General features: G+C 63.7%; 1 protein-coding gene and 1 long non-coding RNA gene across 4 annotated transcripts; both read right to left on the bottom strand.

Annotated features, from left to right (window-relative positions):
• Positions 1-24: 24 nt before the first annotated feature.
• BMP1 (bone morphogenetic protein 1) lies at positions 25-22777 on the bottom strand. 3 transcript variants are annotated; one of them, XM_064400476.1, is made up of 20 exons: positions 22553-22773; positions 14104-14217; positions 13893-14030; positions 13690-13807; positions 12923-13101; positions 12704-12809; positions 12243-12367; positions 10365-10480; positions 10052-10154; positions 8133-8249; positions 7914-8059; positions 5458-5653; positions 5258-5383; positions 5006-5166; positions 4586-4766; positions 1563-1688; positions 1359-1486; positions 1074-1287; positions 751-1001; positions 25-527 (listed from the first exon to the last, which is right to left on the bottom strand). In XM_064400476.1, exons 1-20 carry the CDS (start codon positions 22689-22691, stop codon positions 393-395), a joined length of 2919 nt encoding a protein of 972 aa, XP_064256546.1. In that variant the 5' UTR covers positions 22692-22773; the 3' UTR covers positions 25-392. The 3 variants fall into 3 exon arrangements, 1 of the variants encoding a protein (XP_064256546.1); XR_010350987.1 differs by lacking the exons at positions 25-527; positions 751-1001; positions 1074-1287; positions 1359-1486 and adding an exon at positions 2231-2435 and having other exon boundaries at positions 1576-1688; positions 22553-22777; XR_010350988.1 differs by lacking the exons at positions 25-527; positions 751-1001; positions 1074-1287; positions 1359-1486 and adding an exon at positions 2288-2435 and having other exon boundaries at positions 1578-1688; positions 22553-22777.
• On the bottom strand, positions 2442-4576 carry LOC135287137 (uncharacterized). Its single transcript, XR_010350989.1, has 3 exons — positions 3717-4576; positions 3303-3591; positions 2442-3062 (listed from the first exon to the last, which is right to left on the bottom strand). It is a non-coding gene; the product is annotated as an uncharacterized LOC135287137 (long non-coding RNA).
• Positions 22778-23427: the final 650 nt, after the last annotated feature.

The raw sequence follows: 23427 nt of genomic DNA, 5'->3' as shown, positions 1-23427 counted from the left end.
CAAAGAGGCCGCGGCTGCCCCCGCTCCAAGTACAAGGGTATTTATTTCATGGGTACAAGAGAGAGACAGCACCTTGTGTGTGTTGGGCTCTTCCCGGTTACTGGTTTGTACATTCAGAGCTTTTGGCCGGGGCAGGGGAGGGCAGCGGGTCCTGCTCGGCCCCCCCAGCACCGGGGTGGGCGGCTGCCAGCGGGGACCCCCCCTGTGTCCCCGTGCCGTGGGCGCCCGAGCCCCGGGGCCCCGTGCGAGCGTGTCTTGAGTGCTGAGGTTGGCTGTGTGCTCCTCCTCCGTGCAGTCTGTGCGGGGCAGCGCTCCCCGCCCTGCTCCCTGCCCTCCTCCTCTTCCTCCTCCTCCTCCTCCCCTGCCCGCGGCGGGGCCGGGACCCCCGGCCCTCATTTCCTCGTGTGCAGCGTGTCCTGGAACTTGGTGCTGGTGTAGCGAAGGTGGAAACCCTTCTTGTTGATGGTGTCGTCGGAGTGGAAGCGGATCATCACCGAGTCTCCGGCCGAGTAGACCTCCTCGGGGGGCTGCGGGGGTGAGGGAGGGGGCGCTCAGACCCACGAGCACCCCCGGGGTGAGGAATTGCGGGTGGGAATATTTGCGCTGTGGAGGGTGGGCATCATCACACCAGACCAAATTCCCGCGGGGATTTCTCCGCACCGCTCTGGCGCGGCCTCATCCATCACCTTGAATGCTCACTCCTCGCCCCCCGCCCCGAGCCACCCCGCGTCCCCTCCGTGCCAAGCTCACCCCGGAGCCGCAGAAGCGGCCGAGGCGCGGGGCCGTGCCGTCGTAGCCGTCGAAGAGCTCCATGTAGTCGTATCCGCAGTCGGCCTCCTCCTCGATCTCAAAGGTCTGGAAGATGAGCTCCACGCCGAAGCCCTCCTCGGCCATGATCACCCACTCGCAGTCCGAGCCCCCCGGGTAGTTGTTGTCCCCAAATTGTGCGTGGGAATACAAGTCCTTGGTCTTCACCTCGGCGCGCACCTGGCCCCCGCACACTGCGGGACAAGCCGGGGTTTAGGGGCTGTGCCCCCACCCCATAACCTCATTTCCCAGCCCCACCGAGGTACCTGTGGTGTGGCTGGCCTCGAATCCCTTCTTCTGGATGGAGTTATCAGACACAAACTTGAGGAACATCTTGTTGCCCGAGGAGACGATGGGCTCGGGCTCCTTGGCCCCGCAGAAGCGGCCGAGTGCCGGCGCCTTGGCGTCCTTCCCGTCAAAGATCTCCAGGTGGTCGTAGGTGCATTCCTGCTGCGCCTCCACGTCCAGCTCCGAGAAGCTCTGGGGAGGTTCTGGGTGAGCTCCGGGCTCGGCAGAGGCGACCCCAGTGCCCCCCACCCCCCAGCCCCTACCAGCTTGATGCGGTGGCCCGGCGTGGTGCTGATGGCCCAGGTGCACTCCTTCTTACTGGGGTATTTATCGGGCCAGTTGGGGCTGGTGATGGTCCCCGAGACAGATGTCACCTTGTGGTCACAGCCAGCTGCCAGGACAGCGAGGAGGGTCACGGAGGCGTGCCTGGGGGGTTCCCAAGGGAATGGGGGCCGGGCTGGACCCACCTTCCTTGCAGTCGTGCTTGTTGTCGTGCAGCACGAAGCCGCTGCGGCACTGGCACTCGTAGCTGCCGAAGGAGTTGAGGCACTCGTGCTGGCAGCCCCCGTTGTTCTTGGAGCACTCATCCTTGTCTGGGAGAGAGCAGAGGGATCCCTGAGTGGGCTGGGAAAGCCTGGAGTGGTGCAATTCCATCCCAACACGGCCCCCCGGCCCCCGGCCCCGCTGCCCTCCAGCCAAGCAAGCGCCCCCGGGCAGCAGCAAGCAGCTCCAGCATCCCGCCTCCAGCTCCAGCCCCTCGGGCACGGGACGGCTCCTCCTCTCCCGTGGGCTCACCCATGGGTGCCACCATTACCTGCTGCCAGGACGGACGGGGAGGGAGGCAGAAAAACACACAGTGACAACCAAAGATGCACAAGAAAGACCAGGACGCGGGAGTCCCTCTTTACTCATTGATAGGAAATGTCACAGACACGGTAAAAATTGGGTTGGGGAGAGGGGAAAAATAAAACAAACAAGGTCAGCTGGTCAATGACAAAACCAAAGGGGTGGGGTGCTTGGAACAAAAAAAAAAAAAAAAAAAAAAAAAGAAAAAAAAAAAAGAAAAAAAAAAGAAAAAAAGGTAAAAAAAAAGTTTTAAAAAAAACTTGAAAAAAATAAAAATAAGGTCAACAACCAGTTCTGTCAAGCAAAAGGCTGCCGGGGCCGGCAGCACGGCTCGGCTCGGTCCCACCGTGCTCCCGCACGGCTCCGGGGCCGCGGCGTTCCTGAGAAAGACGGAGAGGATGGAGCGGCTCAGGAGGGGCCCCGCGGCCGCTTCTGCATGCGGAACTTGAGGCCGGGCGGGCGCGACTTCGGGGGCTGCAGCTGCTGCTTCTTCTCTGCAAAGAGACAGGGAGAGAAGGGGGGGAGCGATGGGGGGGCGGGGGGCGGCGGGGCCGGGGGCGCATGCGGAGCGGCAGCCGGGGGGAAGCAGCAGCGAGGGGACCCCCGGGAGCCCCTCTGGGGCCGGGGCGAGCGGCTCTGCGGGGAGGAAGAGGAGGAGGAGGAAGCACGAGGCTGGCTGCGGGAGGATGCGGCTGGGCTTTGGGTGGGTTCCTAGGGGTGTCCAGTTTGGGAATGGCAGTGGAGGGGTTTGGGATCACCCCGAGCTGGCCGGATTTACCTCCCACCGCCGGGACCCTGACCCCCCAAAGACCCCTGCACGCCCCGTGGCTCCCCCTGGGGAGGGCAGCCAGCAGCAAGCGGGCACCGGAGCCCCCAGCGTCCCGCCCCGAGCTCACAGCGATGCCGGGAGGAGCCGGGATCCCTCCTACAGCCAGCGGCGGGGGGGTCCTGCCCCGGCCCCCGGCCCCGCGGCCCCCTCCCAAGCGGAGGCTGTGACCTGACGTCTCCTGGGTGTGAGGGAGGAGGAAGCGAGGCGGCAAGGCCCGTTTGGGGTTGGGAAGGGGCTTCTGGGCTCAGAGCAGCTCCAGCACCGCGGGGGGAGCTGGCGGGACGGAGGGAGCCTGGGCGGGCGAGACAAGAGCAGGAGAGAGTTGGCAGCGGGAAGAAGCCCACCGGCCCGGCGTCTTTAGCAATCCTCCATCCCAACCGGCCTGCTCGCCGCCCCCCGGCATCGCCGTGCGCTCACCGCTCTCCCCGCGGGATCCGACGGCTCCGGGCTGCTCACCGCCCCGCAGCGCCTCTCCCCCCGCTGCGGACCCCCCAGCGCCGCCGGGGCTCGCCCGAGAGCCGCGGGCACGTACCTGGATGCCGACACCGTGGCGGATTTCCCGGGCCGCGAGGAGGAGGAGGAGGAGGAGAAGGAGGAGGAGGAGGAGGAAGAGGAGGAAGGGGTCACGTCGTCACCGGGGAAAAAGGGGCGCCCGGACGGCCGGGCTGCCCGAGGGACGGAGCTCGTCCGGAGCACGGGGACCCTCCGCGGCCAAAAAGGGGCCGCACGGGAGAGGTTTTACTCGGGGAGCGACCCCGGAGGGACCAGAGGAGGGAGGCCAAATCCTCCAGGGTGGTCCTGCTGCCGGGAAAGCCCGAGACCTGAGCGGGGAAGGTGGAGGAGAGGGTTTGGTGGGTGCTGTTGTCACCGCACATCCCGCGGGGTGAGGAAAAAGAGGGAAAAAGGGAGAGGGAAGGAGCCCGAAGCGCTCCGGGGGGAGACTCACCCGGCTGCCCCGTGGTCCCGCTCGGCCGCCGGGCTTCCCCGAGGAATCGCTTTGTGGAGGGTGCCGGCTCCCGACGGCTGGGCCCCCTGGGCCGCCCTACTCGCCTTGGTTTCGATTAAACACATAAAGCAAAGACACTCCATCCCCGGCCCGCGGGGCTCCGCCGCTCCGGGGGGCTCACGGCGGGGGCTGCGGGTCCCTCACGGCCGGGATGGTGTCCAGGGCACTGTGCCACACCCAGGGGACCGTCTGGTGCGCCAGGGTCCCGTGGCAGCCCCAGCGCAGGGTCCAGCCCCGGCTGCGTCCAGCGTTTCGCTCCGTGTCCCCATCCCTGCCCGCCAGAGCCACCCGAAGGTGACACCGGGTCCTGGCGGGGCGGCCCGGGAGAGGAGAGCGGCCCGTGGGGCGGACAGGGAGAGGCGGGTGATGGATTTTGGGAGGAGGGATCGCTCCGGGGAGCTCGGCCGGGGCCGGCTGCTGACGCCGGGATGCGGAGCGCCCTGCCCGGGAAGCGCAGGGAGCGGTGCCGTGCAGAGAGCGGGGAGCAGCAGAGCAGAGCGGGGTGTCCCCGTCCCCCCACCCTGGCAATGCCACCCGAGGGGTGCAGCGCCCTGGGCCGAGCACATCCCACACCCCAGCATCCCCTGGCTGTTTGGGGAGCACCCCCAGCTGTGAAGTAGGAGCCAATTGTCCCCCAAAAGAGGAGAAAACCTCCCAAAATGTGCTGCCAGCCAGGCTGCCTGTGGCTGGAGGGTTTTGGGACCGGGGGCTGCACCCCTGGCGTGGGCAGGGGAAGCGTTAGCAGCGGTTTGGGGGCTGGCTGGGGAGGGAGGGCAGGGGACGCCCGTGCCGGGGCCGGGCAGCTCTACCTGAGAAGAAATGGGCTTTGAAGCCCTTTTTGGAGACGGTGTTGTCGGACTTGAACTCGATCCTCATGTTGTTGTACTGGGAGGTGATGACGTCGGGCTTCTCGGCGCCGCAGAACTTGCCGTGCAGCTTGGAGTCGGCTGTGAGCCCGCTGCGCACCTCCACAAAGTCATATTTGCACACCTGGGGGGGACACGGGGCTGGGGACACGGCAGTGCCACCCTGCGGGCCACCAGCAGCCCCTGAGAGCACCCCCAGCTCTGAAGTAGGGGCCAATTGTCCCCCAAAAGAGGAGAAAACCTCCCAGAATGTGCTGCCAGCCAGGCTGCCTGCGGCTGCAGGGTTTTGGGGCTGGGGGCTGCACCCCCGGCGTGGGCGAGGGGCGGCACACGGCGCAGAGAGGAGCAGCTCCCCCCACTCACATCGTTGCCCTCGGTCTCGAAGAAGTCGAACTGGAGGGAGATGCGGTACTGGGTGGGGGCCACCAGCTGCCAGATGCAGTTCTTGTTGGGGGGATACTCCTTGGGCCAGCCCGGGCTGGTGATGGAGCCGTTGAGCTTGGTGAGGAAACCTCCGCAGGCGGCTGCAGGGCGGCACCACCCAGCGCCCGTCACCTCCACGGGGCACCGTAAGGGGCACGGGGGGGTTTTGGGGGGGTCTCAGGGCACACTCACCCTCGCAGCGGCGCTTGTCGGACGCCAGCTCGTAGCCAGGGTCGCAGGCACACTTGTAGCTGCCCAGGGTGTTGACGCAGCGCTGCTCGCAGCCGCCGTTGTTGGGGCGGGAGCACTCGTCCATCTCTGGGCAGGGCAGGGCGGGTGAGCGGCCGGGGGGCTGCGGGCACCCCCAGGAGCCCCCCCGGCACCCCCCAGACCTTTGAAGAAGTTGACGGCGAAGCCGGCCTTGTTGATGGAGCCGTCGGACACAAACTTCATCCAGAGCTTGTTGGAGGTGCTCTTGATGTCGTCGGGTTTGTCGTAGCCGCAGTAGCGGCCGATGAGGCTGCTCGAGTCGCTGCTGCCGTCGCGGATCTCCAGGTAGTCGTAGGCACAGCTGTCGTGGCGCTCGATCTGGGGACACGGCGAGGTGTCACAGCAAGGTGACACAGTCAGGTGACAAAAGCGTCACAATAAGGTGTCACAGTCGGACGTCACAGTAAGGTGTCACAATAAGGTGTCACAGAAAAGTGTCACAGTGTGATGTCACAGGAGTCACATTAAGGTGTCACATTAAGGTGTCACATTAAGGTGTCACAGTAAGGTGTTACTGTGAGGTGTAACAGTATGATGTCACAGTGAGGTGTCACAGGAAGGTGTCACAGTAAGATGTCACACTATGATGTCACAGTAAGGTGTCACAGTAATATGCCATAGTAAAGTGTCACAGTATGATGTCACAGGAAGGTGTCACAGTCTGATGTCACAGTAAGGTGTCACAGTAAGGTGTCACAGTAAGATGTCACTGTGAGGTGTCACAGTAAGGTGTCACGGATAGGTGTCACAGTAAGGTGTCACACTATGATGTCACAGTATAATGTCACAATAAGGTGTCAGAGTATGATGTCACCGTAATATATCACACTATGATGTCACAGTAAGGTGTCACATTATGATGTCACAGTAAGATGTCATTGTGAGGTGGCACACTAAAGTGTCACGGATAGGTGTCACAGTGAGATGTCACACTATGATGTCACAGTATGATGTCACAGTATGATATCACAATAAGGTGTCACAGTTCAATGTCACTGTAAGATGTCACAATAAGGTGTCACAGTTCAATGTCACAGTGTCACAGTAAGATGTCACAGTAATGTGTCACAGTATGAAGTTGCAGTGGGATGTCACAATAAGGAGTCACAGTATGGTGTCACAGTGAGGTGTCACAGTATGATGTCACACTTAGATGTCACAGTAAGGTGTCACAGGAAGGTGCCACATTAAGGTGTCACAGTAATGTGTCACAGTAAGGTGTCACAGTTAGGCATCACAGTATGATGTCACAGTAAAGTGTCACAGTGATGTGTCACAGTGAGGTGTCACAGTAAGATGTCACAGGAATATGTCACAGTGTGACATCACAGTGGGATGTCACAGTAAGGTGTCACAGTCAGGTGCCACAGTATGATGTCACAGTAAAGAATCACAGTAAGATGTCACAGTATGATGTCACAGTAAGGTGACATAGTAAGATGTCACAGCACTATGTCACAGTGAGGAGTCACATTAAGGTGTCACAGTAAGGTGTTACTGTGAGGTGTATCAGTATGATGTCACAGTATGATGTTACAGTAGGATGTCACAGTAAGGTGACACAGTAAGATGTCACAGTGCCACAGTAAGATGCCACAGTATGATGTCACAGTAATGTGTCACAGTAAGATGTCACAGTATGATGTCACAGTATGATGTCACAGTATGATGTCACTGTGAGGTGTCACAGTAAAGTATCACAGTGAGGTGTCACAGTAATATGTCACACTATGATGTCACAGTCAGATGCCACAGTAAGATGTCCCACTATGATGTCACAGTATGATGTCACAGTAAGATGTCACAGTGAGGTGTGACAGGAAGGTGTCACATTAAGGTGTCACAGTGAGATGTCACAGTGAGGTGTCACAGTGTCACAGTAAGGTGTCACAGGAAGGTGCCACATTAAGGTGTCACAGTGAGATGTCACAGGTGTCACAGTGAGATTTCACAGTTAGGTGTCACAGTGTCACAGTAAGGTGTCACAGGAAGGTGCCACATTAAGGTGCCACAGTGAGGTGTCACAGTGGGATGTCACAGTTAGGTGTCACAGTGAGGTGTCACAGTGGGATGTCACAGTAAGATGTCACTATTAGGTGTCACAGTTAGCCAGCCCCTGTCAGGGTAACAATTGGTGCAGGCTCTGTGCAGATCAATCAGATCAATAAAGATCAATCATCTTTATTAAGAATCCCGCTGTTCTTTTAGATCTTGGTTCCGTACAGCTTCACCTGATTGGTCCTTTAATTAAAGCACCATCACTACTGGCTAATTAGGAAACCACCCTTGGTAAACAGCTCCCATAACACATTCCACAACAGCAGGTGCAGCAAGTTAAGATCAGAATTTCTCATTCTTTCCTCACAACCTTTCCCAGCACAATGCCTGGGAACGCTGAGTTTCTGCCCCTGCTGCCACAGAACAGGGGTTGTTTTATCCCAGCCCCCCCAAACCCTGACACGTGGGGAAACTGAGGCACGGAGACGTTGCTGATGGACGCAGCAGCCCCAAGCCCACCCTGAGGGAGCACAGGGCTGAGGGATGACCCCTGCCCAGGCTCGGGGGGACGCTGACCCACCTCGAAGGACTGGAAGGTCAGTCCCACGTGGTAGCCCTCGGACACAGTGATTTTCCAGACGCACACCTTGCTGGGCCGGTAGTCATCGGGGTAGTTGGGGGACTGGATGTGGCCGTTGTCCTTCTTCACGTCCCCCCCGCAGATGGCTGGAAGGGAGGAGCGGCAGGCTGAGCCCCCCCGGCCCCGCGCCGCCCCCCGGGCCCCGCTGCTCCCCCCTACCTTCGTAGACGGCGAAGAAACCTTTGCCCACCCAGTTGCTGCTGCTGCGGAACTCCACCCAGAGGCGGCTGTCGGTGGAGACGATGGGCTCGGGCAGCTTGTTCCCGCAGAACCTGCCTGGGGAGGAAGGCGTGCTGGGCTGCCGTGCTGGAGCCCTCCTCTTCCTCACCGCCACCGCCTCCTCATCACCGCCACCTCCTCTTCCTCACTGTCACCTCCACTTCCTCACTGCCATCTCCTCTTCCTCACTGCCACCTCCCCTTCATCACCGCCACCTCCTCTTCCTCACTGCCACCTCCCCTTCATCACTGTGACCTCCTCTTCATCACCATAACCTCCTCTTCCTCACTGCCATCTCCCCTTCCTCACTGCCATCTCTTCCTCACTGCCACCTCCATTTCCTCACCTCCACCTCCTCTTCCTCACGGCCACCTCTTCTTCCTCACCGCCACCTCCTCTTCCTCACTGCCATCTCCCCTTCATCACCGTGACCTCCTCTTCATCACCGTGACCTCCTCTTCCTCACTGCCACCTCCCCCTCCTCATCTCCTTCTCCTCTTCCTCACTGCCATCTCCCATTCCTCACTGCCATCTCTTCTTCCACATCACCACCTCCTCCTCCTCCTCCTCCTCCTCCTCCTCACCACCTTCTTTACCTCACCGCTACCTCCTCTTCCTCACTGCCTCTTCCTCTTCCTGCTCACCAGCTCCTTTTCCTCACAGCTCCTTCTCTTCACCACCCCTCCTCTTCCTCCTCACCACCGCCTCCTCTTCCTCACCACCACCTCCTGGTCCCCCCGATGTCCCTTTCCAGCCTGAAGCCAAAGGCTGCTTCTCCCCGCTCTCCTCCCCCCAGGCCCCTCTGGCTTTTCTGGTTGTTTCACTTCAGCTGCTGATTCCAGGGGACTTGGGAATCCTGGGATTTGGGAAATTCATGGGATGGGACAGGATCCTGGAATGTCCCTGGGGAACATCACAGGGATGGAATTGGGATCCCGGAATGTCCCTGGGGAACATCACAGGGATGGGACAGGATGCTGGAATCTCCCTGGGGAACATCCAGGGATGGAATTGGGATCCTGGAATGTCCCTGGGGAACATCACAGGGATGGGATCAGAATCCTGGAATCTCCCTGGGGAACACCACAGGAATGGGACAGGACGCTGGAATCTCCCTGGGGAACATCACAGGGATGGGATCAGAATCCTGGAATCTCCCTGGGGAACATCACAGGGACGGGACAGGACGCTGGAATCTCCCTGGGGAGCAGCACAGGGATGGGACAGGACGCTGGAATCTCCCTGGGGAACATCACAGGGATGGAGTTGGGATCCTGGAATCTCCCTGGGGAGCAGCACAGGGATGGGACAGGACGCTGGAATCTCCCTGGGGAGCAGCACAGGGATGGGACAAGACGCTGGAATCTCCCTGGGGAACATCACAGGGATGGGACAGGATGCTGGAATCTCCCTGGGGAGCAGCACAGGGATGGGACAGGACGCTGGAATCTCCCTGGGGAGCAGCACAGGGATGGGACAGGATGCTGGAATCTCCCTGGGGAGCAGCACAGGGATGGGACAAGACGCTGGAATCTCCCTGGGGAGCAGCACAGGGATGGGACAGGACGCTGGAATCTCCTTGGGGAACATCCAGCTCCTGGGGGTGGGACTGGGACGCCGGCACTCCCTGGGGAGAGACGCGCCAGCCAGCTGGATCGTCCACACTGGGCTCACTGGTGTGGGCTAAACTGGGAGCTCCGTTCACCTCAGCAACCCCTCTGGGGGGTAATCCTCCCCTCCCCAGGACTTTGGGATGCCAGGCGGGCAGGGAGAGGGGCGGAGGGGATCCCCCGGTGCCCTGCCGGCCGCGGCGCGGTCCCGGCGGGCACAGGAGCGGGCGGGAGGCCCCGGGTTGTTACCTCGCAGCGTGGCCTTTCTCCAGAACCCGTCTCTCACCTCCACGTAGTCGTACCAGCACAGCCGGCTTCGGTACAGGTCCAGGGTGGTGAAATTCAGGATGATCTAAGGGCGGGAAGGAGCGGGAGGAGCGTGGGGTGAGCTCCCCCCGCACCCATCCGCCGGAGCCGGGGGAGCCTGGCGGAACCCAGAGCCGCTCTGCCCGGGGCATCCCACCCACAAGGGGTGCTGGGGCTCGGGACACCCCAAAACGCGGCTGGAGGAGGGAGAGGAGGGCGGGGAGAGGGCGGGAGCCGCCACCCCAGCAGGCAGTACCTTCTCTCCGGGGGTGACCGAGATCCTCCAGACGCAGTGCATGTGGGCAGAGTATCCATTGGGGAATTCCGGCGAGGAGAAGTTGCCCTGGCTGTCCTGGAGTGTCTCCCCACATGCTGCAGAGGGAGAAAAGCAGGGTTCAGACCCTTCAGGGAACCCCCCAGCAGCAGGGAGGGCATCACTTACCTTCACCCCCAACCCCAGCGCCCTTTTCCCACCCAAATTCCCATCCCCGAGGACCAAAAAAACCCCGCATCACCGCCATCCCCAGCCCTCCCTGGAGCGGCTCCCGGCTCCGTGGCAGCTCTCCAGGCTGCAGCCGGGGGGCAGGAGCGCTGCCACGCCGCGGGGCCCGGCTCTCCGCGGCCGCGGCTGGAGCCGGCCCAGCGCTGCCATCTGCGAGCCACATGAGCGGCCCACGGAGCTCCAGCGCGGCTGTCGGGGGGCCAAGGCGGCCGCCCCCTCCCCATCCACCCTCTCAGAGCCGGGGGCACGAGATGAAAGAGGAATCGGTGCAAAAAAGGCCGCTTGAAACCTGGGCTCGCTGCCTCTTTCCCCTCCTCGCTTTTCAGCGGAAACAAAAGAAGGGGACGCTGGTGATCCACAGAGGTTTTTCGGGGGGGCTCCTCCCTTTTTTTTTTTTGCTTTTCCTTGCTCCAAACTAATCACTTTTCCTGCTCCCCTGAAGGCGGCACGGCCGTGGGGCCCCTCACAAAGGCTTCCCTCTTCCAGGCTGCTAATTAGTTGCTGGAATTAAGCGGGAGCGTGCGGGAGCCAAACTCCTTGCAGATGTTGCCAGCACAGCCCCGGAGCACGTGCCTGCTGTCGGGGGACTCGTGCCAGCCACCCCCTCCCCGCGCCCGGGACAATGCCACCGCTCATGTCACAGCCCCAGAGCCCTCGGGGGTGACAGCAGAGCTCTGGGGACGATCTGCTCCAGCCCCGGGGGGATTTGAGGGCTCTGGTGGGATCGGGATGTCCTGTCCCACCTCATCCAAACCCCTCTGGGTGCAAGGGTGGGGTGGAGGAGGCTCTGAGGAGGCTTCGCTCCCCAGGGGTGCTTGTGGGGTCAGAGGATGCTCTCGGGGATGCTCTGCTCTTGGGGGAATGGCCTTTGCAGGATTTCTCAGGGGGATGCTCTTGGAAGATCCTCTGGGGGGATGCTCTTCTCTTGAAAGATTCTTTCATAGGAATTCTCTGGGGAGATGCTCTTTGGAGGATTTTTTGGGGGATGCTCTGGTAGGGAGATGCTCTTTGAAGGATTTTTTGGGAGATTTTTTTGGGAGATGCTCTTTAGAGGATGCTTTTTAGGGGATTCCTTTGGGGGATGCTCTTGCAGGAGGCTCTGGGGGGAGACACTCTTTGGAGGAATTTTGGGGAGATTTTTTTTGGAGATGCTCTTGGAGGATGCTCTTTCGGGGATTTCTTTTGGGAGATGTTTTCTGGGAGATGCTCTTGGAGAATGCTCTTTGGGGGATGCTCTTGGGGGATTTTCTTGGCTGATGCTCTTTGGGGGATTATTTTTGGGGATGCTTTTGGAGGATGCTCTTTTGAGGGCTGCTCCAAGCGGATGCTCTAGAGAGGATTTTTTGGGACAACGCTTTGGGGGGATGCTCTTTTGCAGGAGTGGGAAGAGAGGGCAGCTGAGGACACCCTCACACAGGCAGGTTCTGCTCTCAGCCCCCCAAAGTGGATGGAGGAAGGCACCTTTAGAAAATCCCACAGCAGTGAGGACCCCAAAACCACCACAAACAGGGAATCCACCCAGGACAACACCACTTCTGCCAAGATTTGGGGTGAAGCCGAGTGTTTCCTGGGAAATACAACCCCGGGGGGGCTCCCCCGGGCTCTGCGGGCCCTGGGGGTGCTGGCACTCACCTGGGCAGCGGTAGAGCTTGCGGGCCTGGGCAATGTCCCCCTTGCTGAGCCGTGTCCTCTGGCCGATGGCGGGCCGGACGCCGTTCACGTCGTACTTGGGCAGGATGGTGTCCAGGAAGATGCCCCTGGGGCAGGAAAGGGATGAGCCCGCCCGCCCTGCGGCCTCAGCACCGGGAAAGGATGCTAAAAGCAGCCTGGCTAATTAAAGCAGCCTGGCTAATTAAAGCCTGCAGGCCGGTGAGTCAGCGGGGATGCGTCCCCAGTGGGGGTGACTGCGGGGACAGCAATTCCCTGCTCTGGGAAGGGACCTGAGGGGTTTCACCCCACCCAGAATGCCAGTGCAAACCTTTCTTGGGGGGAATTCGCTCTGTCCACAGCTGGTAACCATCCTCAGCGGTTGGGGACACTGTGCCATCGTCCCCAGGATGTGAGGTGACACCAGGGGACACCCCGGGCCCTACCTGGAGAAGGTGTTCCTGGCGTAGTGCATGATGCTGTCAAAGTCGTAGGTCTCCCCCAGCGACTCCACCTCCTCCGGCTCCATCTTGAGGAAGTTGTATTCCTGCCCTGAGGAGGACGGCATGGGGACACTGCCAGGGGCACCCCGACGTCGGCAGCACCCCACCGCAGGGATGAAGAGGAGGAGGAGGAGGAGGGTGAGGAGGGAAGCCCATCCGCACCTGGCTGGATGTTCTCCCGGATGATGGAGACGTGGTCGTCCCGGTCGGGGCGCGTGTGCTCGTGCCAGAAGCCGATGACGTGGCCCAGCTCGTGCACCACGATGCCGAACTTGTCGCAGTTCTTGCCGATGGAGATGGCCTGGGGTCCCCCTCCTCGGCGGCCCACGTAGGAGCAGCACCTGCAGGGGAGGAACCTGCAGGTGATTCCCGGCTCTCTGGTGCAGACATCCCGGTGTTCCCCAGCCAGGAGGATCAGGTCCCAAAAAATGCTGGGCATGTGGGAATCATCCCCAACGCAGAACTTCAGGCGTCCTGCCCATGTGAGGAACTCGAGCCTCAGCTCTGCCTGGAGACTGGGAGAGCTCGGCTGCTGGCACAGCACGGCCCAGCACGGCCTGGCACAGCTGCACCAGCCCCAGCTCCCGTGGCCCTGCTCCCTCGGTGCCCACCCAGCTCCCTGGAGCCATCCTCGCCCCTGAGCTGCTCTGGAGCTGGGCTCAGGGTTTGCGCCCACGCAGGGCTCCCATTCCAGGGGAAATCCTCCTCCTAACCACCATCTGCTTGGCCAGGGCCGTGCCCCGACGTGTGAAGATGCTGAGCTCGTCCAAACCCCTGTTTCCTTTGGCGCCAGCCCCGCTGCAAGCCCGGGCTGGTGCCGCGCCACCGACCTCATCCCCCGGCGGCGAGCGCCGAGCTCGGCACCTCCTGCACCCCAAACAGCCGCATCCCCCCCCAAAACCAAGCCCCTGGAGCAGCCCCGCACGTACCCACAGGGGCGGTAGGTGAACACGATGTAGCTGTCCTCGTCGTTGCGCTCCAGGAAGGTGACACAGGTGTGCTTCTCCCAGTGGCGCATGGCCTGCCGGAAGATGGCTCGCTGGCTGCCTGCGGAGGGGCGGCGGGGGGGTCAGCCCGGCGGGGAAACTGAGGCACGGCGGGGCCGGACGCCCCTCGGCTGGCTGTCACTCACCGCTGAAGTTGCCGCTGATGACGTAGGGGATGACCCCGTCCGGCCACACTCGCTCCGGCCGGGACGTGGCGGCGCGGCGGCTCCGTGCCCGGCCCCGGCGGCGCCCAGCCGGGGCCCGGGGGCTGCCGGCGCTGCTGCCTGCGGGGATGGGGGTCAGCAGGGCCGGCCCCGGGGGTGGGGGCGGGCAGGGGGCAGCGGGGGCGCGGGGTACCTGAGGAGTTGGAGGGCGGGCGGGTGATGGTGTGGCGGGCCAGGTCCACCACCCGGTCCACCTGGAAGAGCTGCAGGTCCTCCTCGTCCAGGGCGATGTCACCCAGGAAGGCGGCTGGGAGGGGAGGAGGAGGTGTGAACCCTCCGCTGTGGATCCCAAATCCCATCGGGTGCCTCTCCCCAGCCCCTCCACACCTGGCAAGCCCCGAAGAAGAAGGCAAGCCCTTCCTCCCCCTCCTCCTCTTCCTCTCCCTCTCCTTCAGCTGAGCGTGGTGCTGGCTGGGCTCCCCCACTCCCCAGCAGCTGGAGCCAGCCCCGCTCTCACATCTGGATCGCATAAAACCCATCCATCACTTTTTAGGGTTTCTATTATTATTTGTGTTGCAAAACTGCCTTTTTCCCTCCCGACTTTTGCTGGCTTCAGGACCCCCTTCCTGCTCGGCTCTTGCCCCCCAGCCCGCTGCGAGCTCCGGCAGCCCCAGGGCGCTCCAAGCCGCGGCCTCTGAGTCATGTGCCAGCGCGGAGCGGAGCCATATGGGCCGGGAAGCTCCCGCTGCGCCCGCGGCCCGCAGGAGCGGGGCCGGCCGTCTGCCGGGGCCGGGACGCCCCTCCAGCGCCAGGGGATGCTCCAGCACCGCGGGGCTGCGGACATAACCCCGCTCACCACCTTCCTCCTCCTCTCTGCCGCCCATTCCGGGGCTCGGGGCCGCGGGGCACACGCGGCTCCCGGCGCTTGGCCGGCCCCGAGCCCCGGGGACGCCGGGGCTGCCCGAGGTCAGGCCGCGGCTCCCGAGGTGGCCGCAGTGGGGTCGGGGCTCCTCAGCGGTTTTGGGGGTATCTGGGGAGAGCAGAGGGTGCCTGGCACCCCCTGGCCTCACCGTGCCTGGGGAAGGGCAGCGTGGGCAGTGGGGTGGCCGGAGTGGGGTGGCTGGAGCAGCTCAGGGGACGAGGGCGAGCGGAGCCAAGGTCGCGCTCCGAGCAGTTAGCAAATGGATCCCAAAAGAGCCACTAATTATGAAGGCAAGGCGGGACAATTAGGATAACCCGGAGAGGTCCAGAAAGCCGGCACGGGGTGAGAGGAACAGCCATGGGACCCGAGGAGCAGAGGATCCCGTCCCTCCCACGGCGCCGAGCCCAAAGCTCGCTGCAGCGGCGGCGGGGAGCGCTTTGGGGTGAAGGAGCCGCCTTTTGGGGCTGTCCCCAGCGCTGACCGGCGGGTGAATCCCATCGGGGGAAGCTCCGGGGTGGAGAGCAGACCTGCGGCAGCGCCGAGGGAAGAGCAAACAAGCCGGGGCCGGCACCTCCCCTGGCAGCGACCTGCGGCTGGCACGGCCAGGCTGCAATTTGAGGGCAGAGCAGAGGCAGGAGCCGGCCCCGGCCTCCCCACACCCTCCCCGGGGCCGGGAGAGACGTGTCCGAACGGGCAGCGCGGGGGAGGACCAGGGCCGGGGAGCAGGACGAGCATCCCGTGCCAAGAGCCGCATGGAAAGACAAGGGAAAGTAAGCTCGCTTACAGCCGAGCAAGCGCCGGCGGAGCCAAGTGATATAGAAACCATATGTGAGGGATTTGGGAGACGTGAGAGAGCCGGGCAGGCCAGCCCGGCGAGGGGGGGCCGCGTTTCCCGGAGGTTTGAGGTGGCTGGGCTCCCCCAGAAGCCCCCAGGCCGCGGGGTGGTGGCTCCCGGCGGGGCCACGGGGCTGCCCCGGCGGCGATCCCTGCACGGACACGCCGGGGCCAAGCCCAGAGCGCGGGATTGAGAAATTCCAGGTTGGTTTGGGCTCCGCTCACGGCCTCCTCCCACTCGCTGCCCGTGCACCCCTGGAATGAGGTGACACGCGGGGGATTTGGGGGGGCTCTGTTCACCAAAAGCCCCCAGACTCTGCAAAGCTCCCCAAGGGGCTCCCTGGGGACACTGCCACGCTGCTGCCACTTGTCCCCTCCCTGCTCGTGTGGGAGAGGTGGAGGGGACTCCCTGCAAGTGAGGGGGACCCCCTGCAAGTGAGGGGGACCCCCTGCAAACGGGGGGCTCTTGGCAGGAGGGGTCCCAGCCCTCTGCTGGGCACAGCCCGGGTCGGAACAGGGGGGAACACCCCCCGAGGGGGGTCACACCCCCAGCAGCCATTCCCTGCAGCACATCCCCTCACCCGCCAGGGCACGGTGCCCAGGAGACCCCAAACCAGGGGACACAGCCACCGCTGGGGGTGTCGTGGTGTCCCTGTGCTGCGGGGGCTGCTCCCTGCTCAGTCACAGAGCCCTGGGGCAAGGTCCGAGCCGCGGCGGTGCCAGCGGGGGATGCGGTGCCAGCGGGGGATGCGGTGCCAGCGGGGGATGCGGTGCCAGCGGGGGATGCGGTGCCAGCGGGGGGATGCGGTGCCAGCGGGATGCCAGCTCCAAGGCCAGGCGTGGGAGCAGCCAGGAGTGAATCAGGGGAGAGGGGGATCACCCCAGCTCCATCCCTGCCGCCCCCAGAGCGCAGGCAGCCTTCGGGAGCCGCTCCCACGGAGCTCTTCCCCCTCCGCAGCCGGGAGATAGCTCAGCCCTCCTCTGTTGTTTGACTTTTTGTGCTGTGTTTTCTTTCGGGTTCTCGGAACGGTGACGTAACCCCGGGGCTGAAGCTTTAGACAAACAAGGTTTTTCATTCGGAGCCGGGCCAAACCCCTCAGCACCCCATCCCGATCCTACAGGCACCTCCTGGGTCCCCCTGCAGGGTCCCTCTGCTCCCTGCCCGGGATGCAGGAGCTCAGCATCCCCCCGGGCAAGGTGAGCCGTGCAGGGGGCAGCCACGGGCCTGACCTCTCTGGCGTCACTGGGATTTTGGGATGAGCCTGACCTCGGGCCCCACCAAGGTTGGGAACCGAGCTGCAGGAGAAATCTGATAAAACAGGCGCTGGGAAGGGGCCGGGGCACGAACTCGGTGTTCTGGTGAGCCGGGAAAAGCAAACAGAGCCCCGGGGAAGCCTTGGCAGGGCAGCGGCAGACAAACAGCACGGGGTCAGATTCCAGGGCAGTCTGGGGCACAGGGGGCTCCGTGCGTGGTGCAGGGCAGGGGGGGCCCTCACCCCTGCCAGGATCCCGCCAGAGGGTGGGAAAGATCCTCATCCTCCTGTGGGTCTCACCAGGCCTCGAAGGACACTGGGCAGGAGGGACCCTCATCCCTGTGAAGATCCCAGCAAAGGGCACCAGGTGGGAAAGACCCTGAGCCTTGTGCAGGTCCCAGCCTTGTGCAGGTCCCACCCCTGTGCAGTTTGAAGGTTCCTGAGCAGGAGGGATTCTCATCCCTGTGGGTGCCAGGAGCCCTCCAAGGGCACTGTGCCCAGCCCAGCATTCCCTCAGCGCCTCAGCAGCTCCATCCCAAATCCCCGTGCGAGTCCCGAGCATCCCTCCCTGCTCAGGCAGGATTTGGGATGTGAAGGAAGCAGGGATTGAGCGGCTCTGCCCCTGCCGGGAACGGGATGGAAGCGAGATCTCAAATAGGTGCGTCCCGGCCCCAGCCGAGCTGCCGGGTTGAAAAGCCACGGAGCCACCGGAGCAGCATCCCACTGGCTCTCGGAGCCCTTAAATATGCGAGGAATGCTCCTCGCACCGCCCCTCGCCCCCGCACGCCGGCCCAGCTGCGCGGCAAAACACGCCGGGGCCGCGGCCCGACGAGAGGGGACCCCTCTGCTCCGGGGGTCCCCCCGGCCCGGGGGTCTGCGCTGCTGGGGGGTGCGGAGGTGGGAGGACGCGGAGCATCCCGGGGGTTTGGGGCGGGGGAACAGCCGGGTCCCCGCAGGGAGAGCCCGGGGACAGACGGCGGGGAAGCAGCTCCTCCTGCCCCCGGCACCGGCGCGGCCCCTCTGCCGGTGCCCCTCGCCGGCGGCGGGAGAGAGGGAGAGGAGAGAGGGAGAGGAGAGAGGGAGAGAGGGAGAGAGGGAGAGAGGGAGCCGCCAGCCTGTAAACGCCGGGGCGAGGAGTATTTGCTTTCCCAGAGCACCTTCCGAGCAGCACAGCAGGCACAAAGCAGGAATTCACGCCTCGGAGGCCAGGCTGGGAGCCAGGCCGGATCACGGCCCCTGTGCGGGCTTGGGGAAACTGAGGCACGGGGGGGATAGAGCCACTCAGCACCACGGGGCACCCCCCCAGAGCTCAGACATCCGTCACTGCCATCCCCCACCTCCTGCTTCCCGGCGGGAGCATCCTTATCCCAGCTGGTGGGTCTGGGATGCCCAGGGCTGTGCCAGCACCGGGCACAGGGCACCCAGCAGCTGGGCACGGCAGAGAGGCTCCAGCACAACATCCAGGGCGGAGGGATGATCCCAGTCCCGAATTCCCTCGGGTGCAAAGCACATCCTCCCTCCGCCAACGCTTCCCTGAGCACCCACAGCCAAATTCCCTCCCCAGCCCTGGGCAGCGGCGCTCAGGCTCCAACCAAGCCCTGCGCCTGCTCCAGGCCATGGAATAAGCACCGTGGAGCCTCGAATAAACATCCCCGGCAGCAAACAAACTCAAACAAATTCCAGGGGCAGGAAACGTCCACGGGGGCAGGCTGGGAGTGGGAGGGATGTTGGAGCACTCCAGGGGAGCCTTTTCCTTCTGCTCCTCTTCCGTGACAGCAAAAGGAGGAAAAAGCCTCCTCCAGGGCTCGTTGTGGAGGATGCCAAGCCTGAGGCACGCCGGAGCCCCGGGGTGGAAGGAGCCGTGTGCAGGAAGCGAGGTCTCCCTGCGTCCCCTCTGCAGAGCCAGGTCACCGAGGAAAACACATCCCGCGCCAAGAGCACCAGCCCCTGTGAAAGGGAGAGCTGCTGCAAAGGAAAATATTTGGAAATTGCACTGCCAAGGGGATGTCGGGGGGGTTGTTGTCACTTTGGAGAGGAGTCTGGTGGCAGCAGGAACAGGGAATGGAGAGGGGGACAGGCCCTGACACCCAGCTCCACACACGTGGGGCACCCCGGGCTCTCCTGTCCCTGCCTCTGGCTCTGCCAAAGGGCTCCCAGACCTCTGGGCATCCTCCCCGGGGCTCTGGCTGTAAACATCCCCCCTGTTGTGCTTCCTGTCCTCACAATCCCCCCTCCCAGCACACCTTAACCCCTTCCCGAGGCTGCTCCCGGCTCGCTGACAATCCCTCCTGTGGCTCGGGAGCTCCCACTGCCTTCCCAAGAGCAGTTTGCCACCCCAAGTTTGCCACCCCAAATTTGCCACCCCAAGTTTGCCATCCCAAGTTTGCCACCCCAAGTTTGCTACTCCAAGTTTGCCACTCCAAATCTGCCACCCCAAATTTGCCATTCCAGGTTTTCACTCCAAGTTTGCCACTACAAATTTGCCACCCCAAGTTTGCTACTCCAAATTTGCCGCCCCAAATTTGCCATCCCAAGTTTGCTACTCCAAATTTGCCGCCCCAAATTTGCCACCCCAAGTTTGCCATGCCAAGTTTGCCACTCCAAGTTTGTTAAGACGTTTGCCGCTCCAAGTTTGCCACTCCAAGTCTGCTGCTCCAAATTTGCCATCCCAAGTTTGCCACCCCAAATTTGCCATTCCAAGTTTTCACTCCAAGTTTGCCACTACAAATTTGCCACTCCAAATTTGCCACCCCAAATTTGCCACTCCAAGTTTTCACTCCAAGTTTGCCACCCCAAATTTGCCATGCCAAGTTTGCTACTCTAAGTTTGCCACCCCAAATGTGCCGGCAGTGACTCCCGCAGCCTTGGCCAGGTGATGAGCGGGACCTCCGCTTCCCACGGCTCGGCGGGATGCACTGCGAGCCTTTTTCTCTCCAGAGACCTCCAGGAATCCTCAGCACAGCCACGGGCAAGCGGGAGGACACGTCGTTGCCCGGAAAACACCCTTCCCGGGCAGAAATTTCGGGGAAACCTCGCGGCGAGCCCTCCTCCCTCCCCTCACCGCATCCCCTCCCGGCTGCTTTGTTCTCCCCGGCTCTCCCCGGGGCCTTCCGAGCCATGTGTTTCCCAGCCCCGGATAAAGCCTCAGGAAGCGCCGTCTCCCCCCTGGGCACGACCCGCCGGCGTGAATCAGCAGCCGAGGCGTTTCCCAGGAGCCGGGGAAGGGAGGGCAGCGAGGAGCGAGCCCCCGGCCCCGCCGTGGCACCCCGGGCCCCGCCGGAGGATGCCGCCGCGCCGAACGGGTGATTACACAAAGATAAAGCAGATCCCGCGATCGGCCTGAGATTTCCAAGGTTTGCCGAGCCCTGAACCGCAGGCCTCCCGCCGGCCCCGGCTCCGCGGGTGGATTTTTACCCTGCATGAATAAGTGACATATAACGGCTGGAAAATATTTTTGGGCAGCCTGACAAGTGTGACTGCAACCAGTAGCCTGGGCTGGCTACGCCTGGAAAGTGTAATCTAGGTGAAATCCCAGCGGCTGGAGAGCTCCAGGCACGGCTGGGAAGCTCCTGCAGGGGGGAGAGGGGGGCTCAGACCCCCAGCCCCATCCGTGGGTCCCGTGCCTCTGCCACGCAGGTGATGCTGAGCTCCCCGTGGGAGTTTGGGAGAGCAGATCCCCCCAAACACCCACTCTGGGGGGCTGTGTGAGCCCCCACGGGCTCTGCACCCCCGTGTCCCTCTCCCCTAGGGTGCTGAATGTTGGAAAGGGGGGTTTCAGCCCCCCAGTTTAGCCAAGCACCCCAAAATGTGGGTGTGGAGCAGACCGGGGGTACAAGACGGGCTCAATCCCATTTCCCCGGTGCTGGGGGCACCCAGGGGGTCCCGGCTCCCATCCCCAAACCGCCCAGGCAGCCCCGGCTCGCCGGGATGAGGCAGAGCGAGCCCTGGGGCCGCTGTCCCAGCGCAGCTGGGGGCGCTGGGAGCCCTTCCAGCCGCCTTTCCCAACCGGAGATCCGACCCGGATCTGACCCGGCGGCCGCTCCCGGGCACCGGGAGCTGACCGGGTGAAGGGAAAGCGGGGCCGCGGCCGGTTCCTTCCTGCCCGGCTGCCCGGGGGCTGCTCCAAGGGCTGCATCTCCCAGCGGTTTCCCGTTTTGGCATCCTTGGAAGCGACGCGGCGGCACGGGAGGCTCTTCCCCTTCCGCTGGCACCGCTGCAGACGGGTGGCATCAGCGGGGTGGCCGCGGGCAGCCGGTGGCCTCAGGATACCTCTGGCATGAGGAGCACAAATCCCTCTCCCGGTGTTTTCCCTCCCCGGAGCCGCGGCGGTGGCAAAATTTCGGTGCTTGGACGTTTCTGGCACTGCTTAGAGCTCGGGGTGGGGGTCTCAACACCCCCAAGCTGAACCGAAGGGATTTCGGGGGTGGGGGGAGATCAGGAGGATGCCAGGGAAATTTGAATTTCATCATCCCGGCCCTGTGGAGCCAAAACGAGGGTGAATCCCCGGCTCCATGCGTGGCAGGGCCTGATCCCCTCCCCGCCCCCCCCACCCCCGGCTTAATTAATTAAATTAATCCCATCAGGATATCATAACGGCGGGACGGGAAGGGCGAGGGGGCGACAGGCGGCCCCGGGGGGTCTCGGGGTGCACAGGAGCGGGGCGAGGAGGGGACAGCGGTGGAACCGGGGGAAGCCTCGGCCCCGCGGCTCGGCTGGAGGAAGCGGGAGCCGGGGGAAGGCTCCAGCCGGCTCTGCCCGGACGGTTTTGCAAGCCTTGCTGTTTCAGCCCGGGAGGGCAGGAAGGGAAGGATTTTTGGCCAGAAAAAAGCCCTCGTGTAGACAGAGTTATATCAACAGCCGCCTCGCAGCGCAGACAATGCCAGTACAGAGAAACGTGATCCCCCGCCAGACCCCGGCCCTCGCGCCGGGCTCAGCCCCGCGCGGCCCTCCCGTGCCTCAGTTTCCCCCTCCCCAAATCCTTCCATGGCCTTCAGCGCGCACCGGGAGACGGGGATTTGCCCCCCGCAGCAGCCAGTGTGCTCCCAGCCCTCCCAAAACCCGGGGAGCAGCTCCGAGCCCCCTGTCCCGGCACGGGGGGACCCCAGCCCGTGGGGGCAGCTCCCGGGGATCCCAGCGGGGCGAGCTTTGGCTGCGGGCTGGGGGAGAGGAAAAAAACCAGGGGTCAGGGATGGGGGGTGGCGCGGGGGGTGCGGGATGGGTCCGGCTCTGCGGCGCCGTGGGATGGAGAGGGGGGCTGGCATGGGGGGCTGGGGGCTCCCCGCCGCCTTTGACAGCTCCCAGTGCAGCCAAGAGCGGGGAGCGAAAGCGGGGCGCGGGGCCAGCCCCCCTGCTCCTCACCCTAAGCACAACCAGCTGCATCCCGGAGCGGGACCGGCCGCTGCTCCCCCCGAGCCCGGGACTGCCCGGGACTGCCCGGGCCCGGCGCGGCGGAGCCCAGTTCGGCCGTGCGGAGCCCCGAAGAGCGTGCGGGGCACGCTCGCAGCCCCCGCACTCTTTCCCGCACTCCTGCCCGCACTCTTTCCCGCACTCCTGCCCGCAGCCGCGCTCCCGCGGCCCCCGCGCTCCCCTTTGTCCGCCCGCCCGCCCCCCGCCGCGCATCCCCCCGCTCCTACCGGCTTTGCAGGGGTCCTTGTAGTCCAGGGGCTCCTCGTCCTCCTCCTCTTCCTCCAGCACGTAGGAATAGTCCGGAAAGCGCAGGGCCCGGGCCAGGAGCAGGCAGAGGAGCAGCCCGCAGCTCCGCAGCCCGGCCATGGCTCCGGCCGGCGTTTTTTTTTCCTCTCTTCCCTCTTTCCTTCCCTTCTTCGCTTTTTTTTTTTTTCCCTCGCTCTCTCTCCCTTCTATTTTTTTTTCTTTCTTTCTTTTTTTTTTTTTTTTTTTTTTTTTTTTTTTAGGGAAATGAGATCTGGCGGGGGCGGGTTCAAGCGCGGAGCTCGGCCCCTGCAGCCCCGGGCGCAGGGCTCGGAGCGGGGCCAGCGCCGGGGGGGCGGCGGGGACGGGGACGAGGACCTGGCCCGCAGCCCCCGCTCCTGCCCCTCCGCAGCCCCCGGGCCCGCTCCTGCACGCCCGGGGCCGGGCTGGCCCGTCCCGTCCCGTCCTGCACCCGCGGGTCCCGTTTCGTGTTCCCCGGTACCGCTCGTGTTCTCTCCGGTACCGTCCCGTACCCCGGTACCGATCCTGCCGAGCCGCCCCGCTCCCGTTCCATTCCCCCGGTACCGATCCTGCCGAGCCGCCCCGCTCCCGTTCCACTCCCCCGGTACCGACCCTGCCGAGCCGCCCCGCTCCCGTTCCATTCCCCCGCTCCCGTTCCACTCCCCCGGTACCGACCCTGCCGAGCCGCCCCGCTCCTGTTCCATGTTCCCTGGTTCCGATCCTGCCGAGCCGCCCCACTCCCGTTCCATTCCCCCGCTCCCATTCCATTCCCCCGCTCCCGTTCCATGTTCCCCGGTTCCGATCCTGCCGAGCCGCCCCGCTCCCGTTCCGTGTTCCC

The sequence above is a fragment of the Passer domesticus genome, chromosome 28, assembly GCF_036417665.1.
Source record: "Passer domesticus isolate bPasDom1 chromosome 28, bPasDom1.hap1, whole genome shotgun sequence".
In the NCBI taxonomy this organism is placed as follows: Eukaryota; Metazoa; Chordata; class Aves; order Passeriformes; family Passeridae; genus Passer; species Passer domesticus.
Note: the sequence above shows the minus strand (reverse complement) of the source record. Positions and strands in the feature narration are given on the sequence as shown.

Bases quoted from the DNA above. Each gene is read 5' to 3' on its own strand.
- BMP1 (XM_064400476.1), bottom strand. From the start codon at position 22,691: ATGGCCGGGCTGCGGAGCTGCGGGCTGCTCCTCTGCCTGCTCCTGGCC. The intron at 1,288-1,358 runs GTAGGGGCTGGG...GAACCTCCCCAG, and splicing joins CGGGCCACCGCATCAAGCTG to AGCTTCTCGGAGCTGGACGT. The intron at 528-750 runs GTGAGCTTGGCA...TCACCCCCGCAG, and splicing joins GCCGCTTCTGCGGCTCCGGG to CCCCCCGAGGAGGTCTACTC.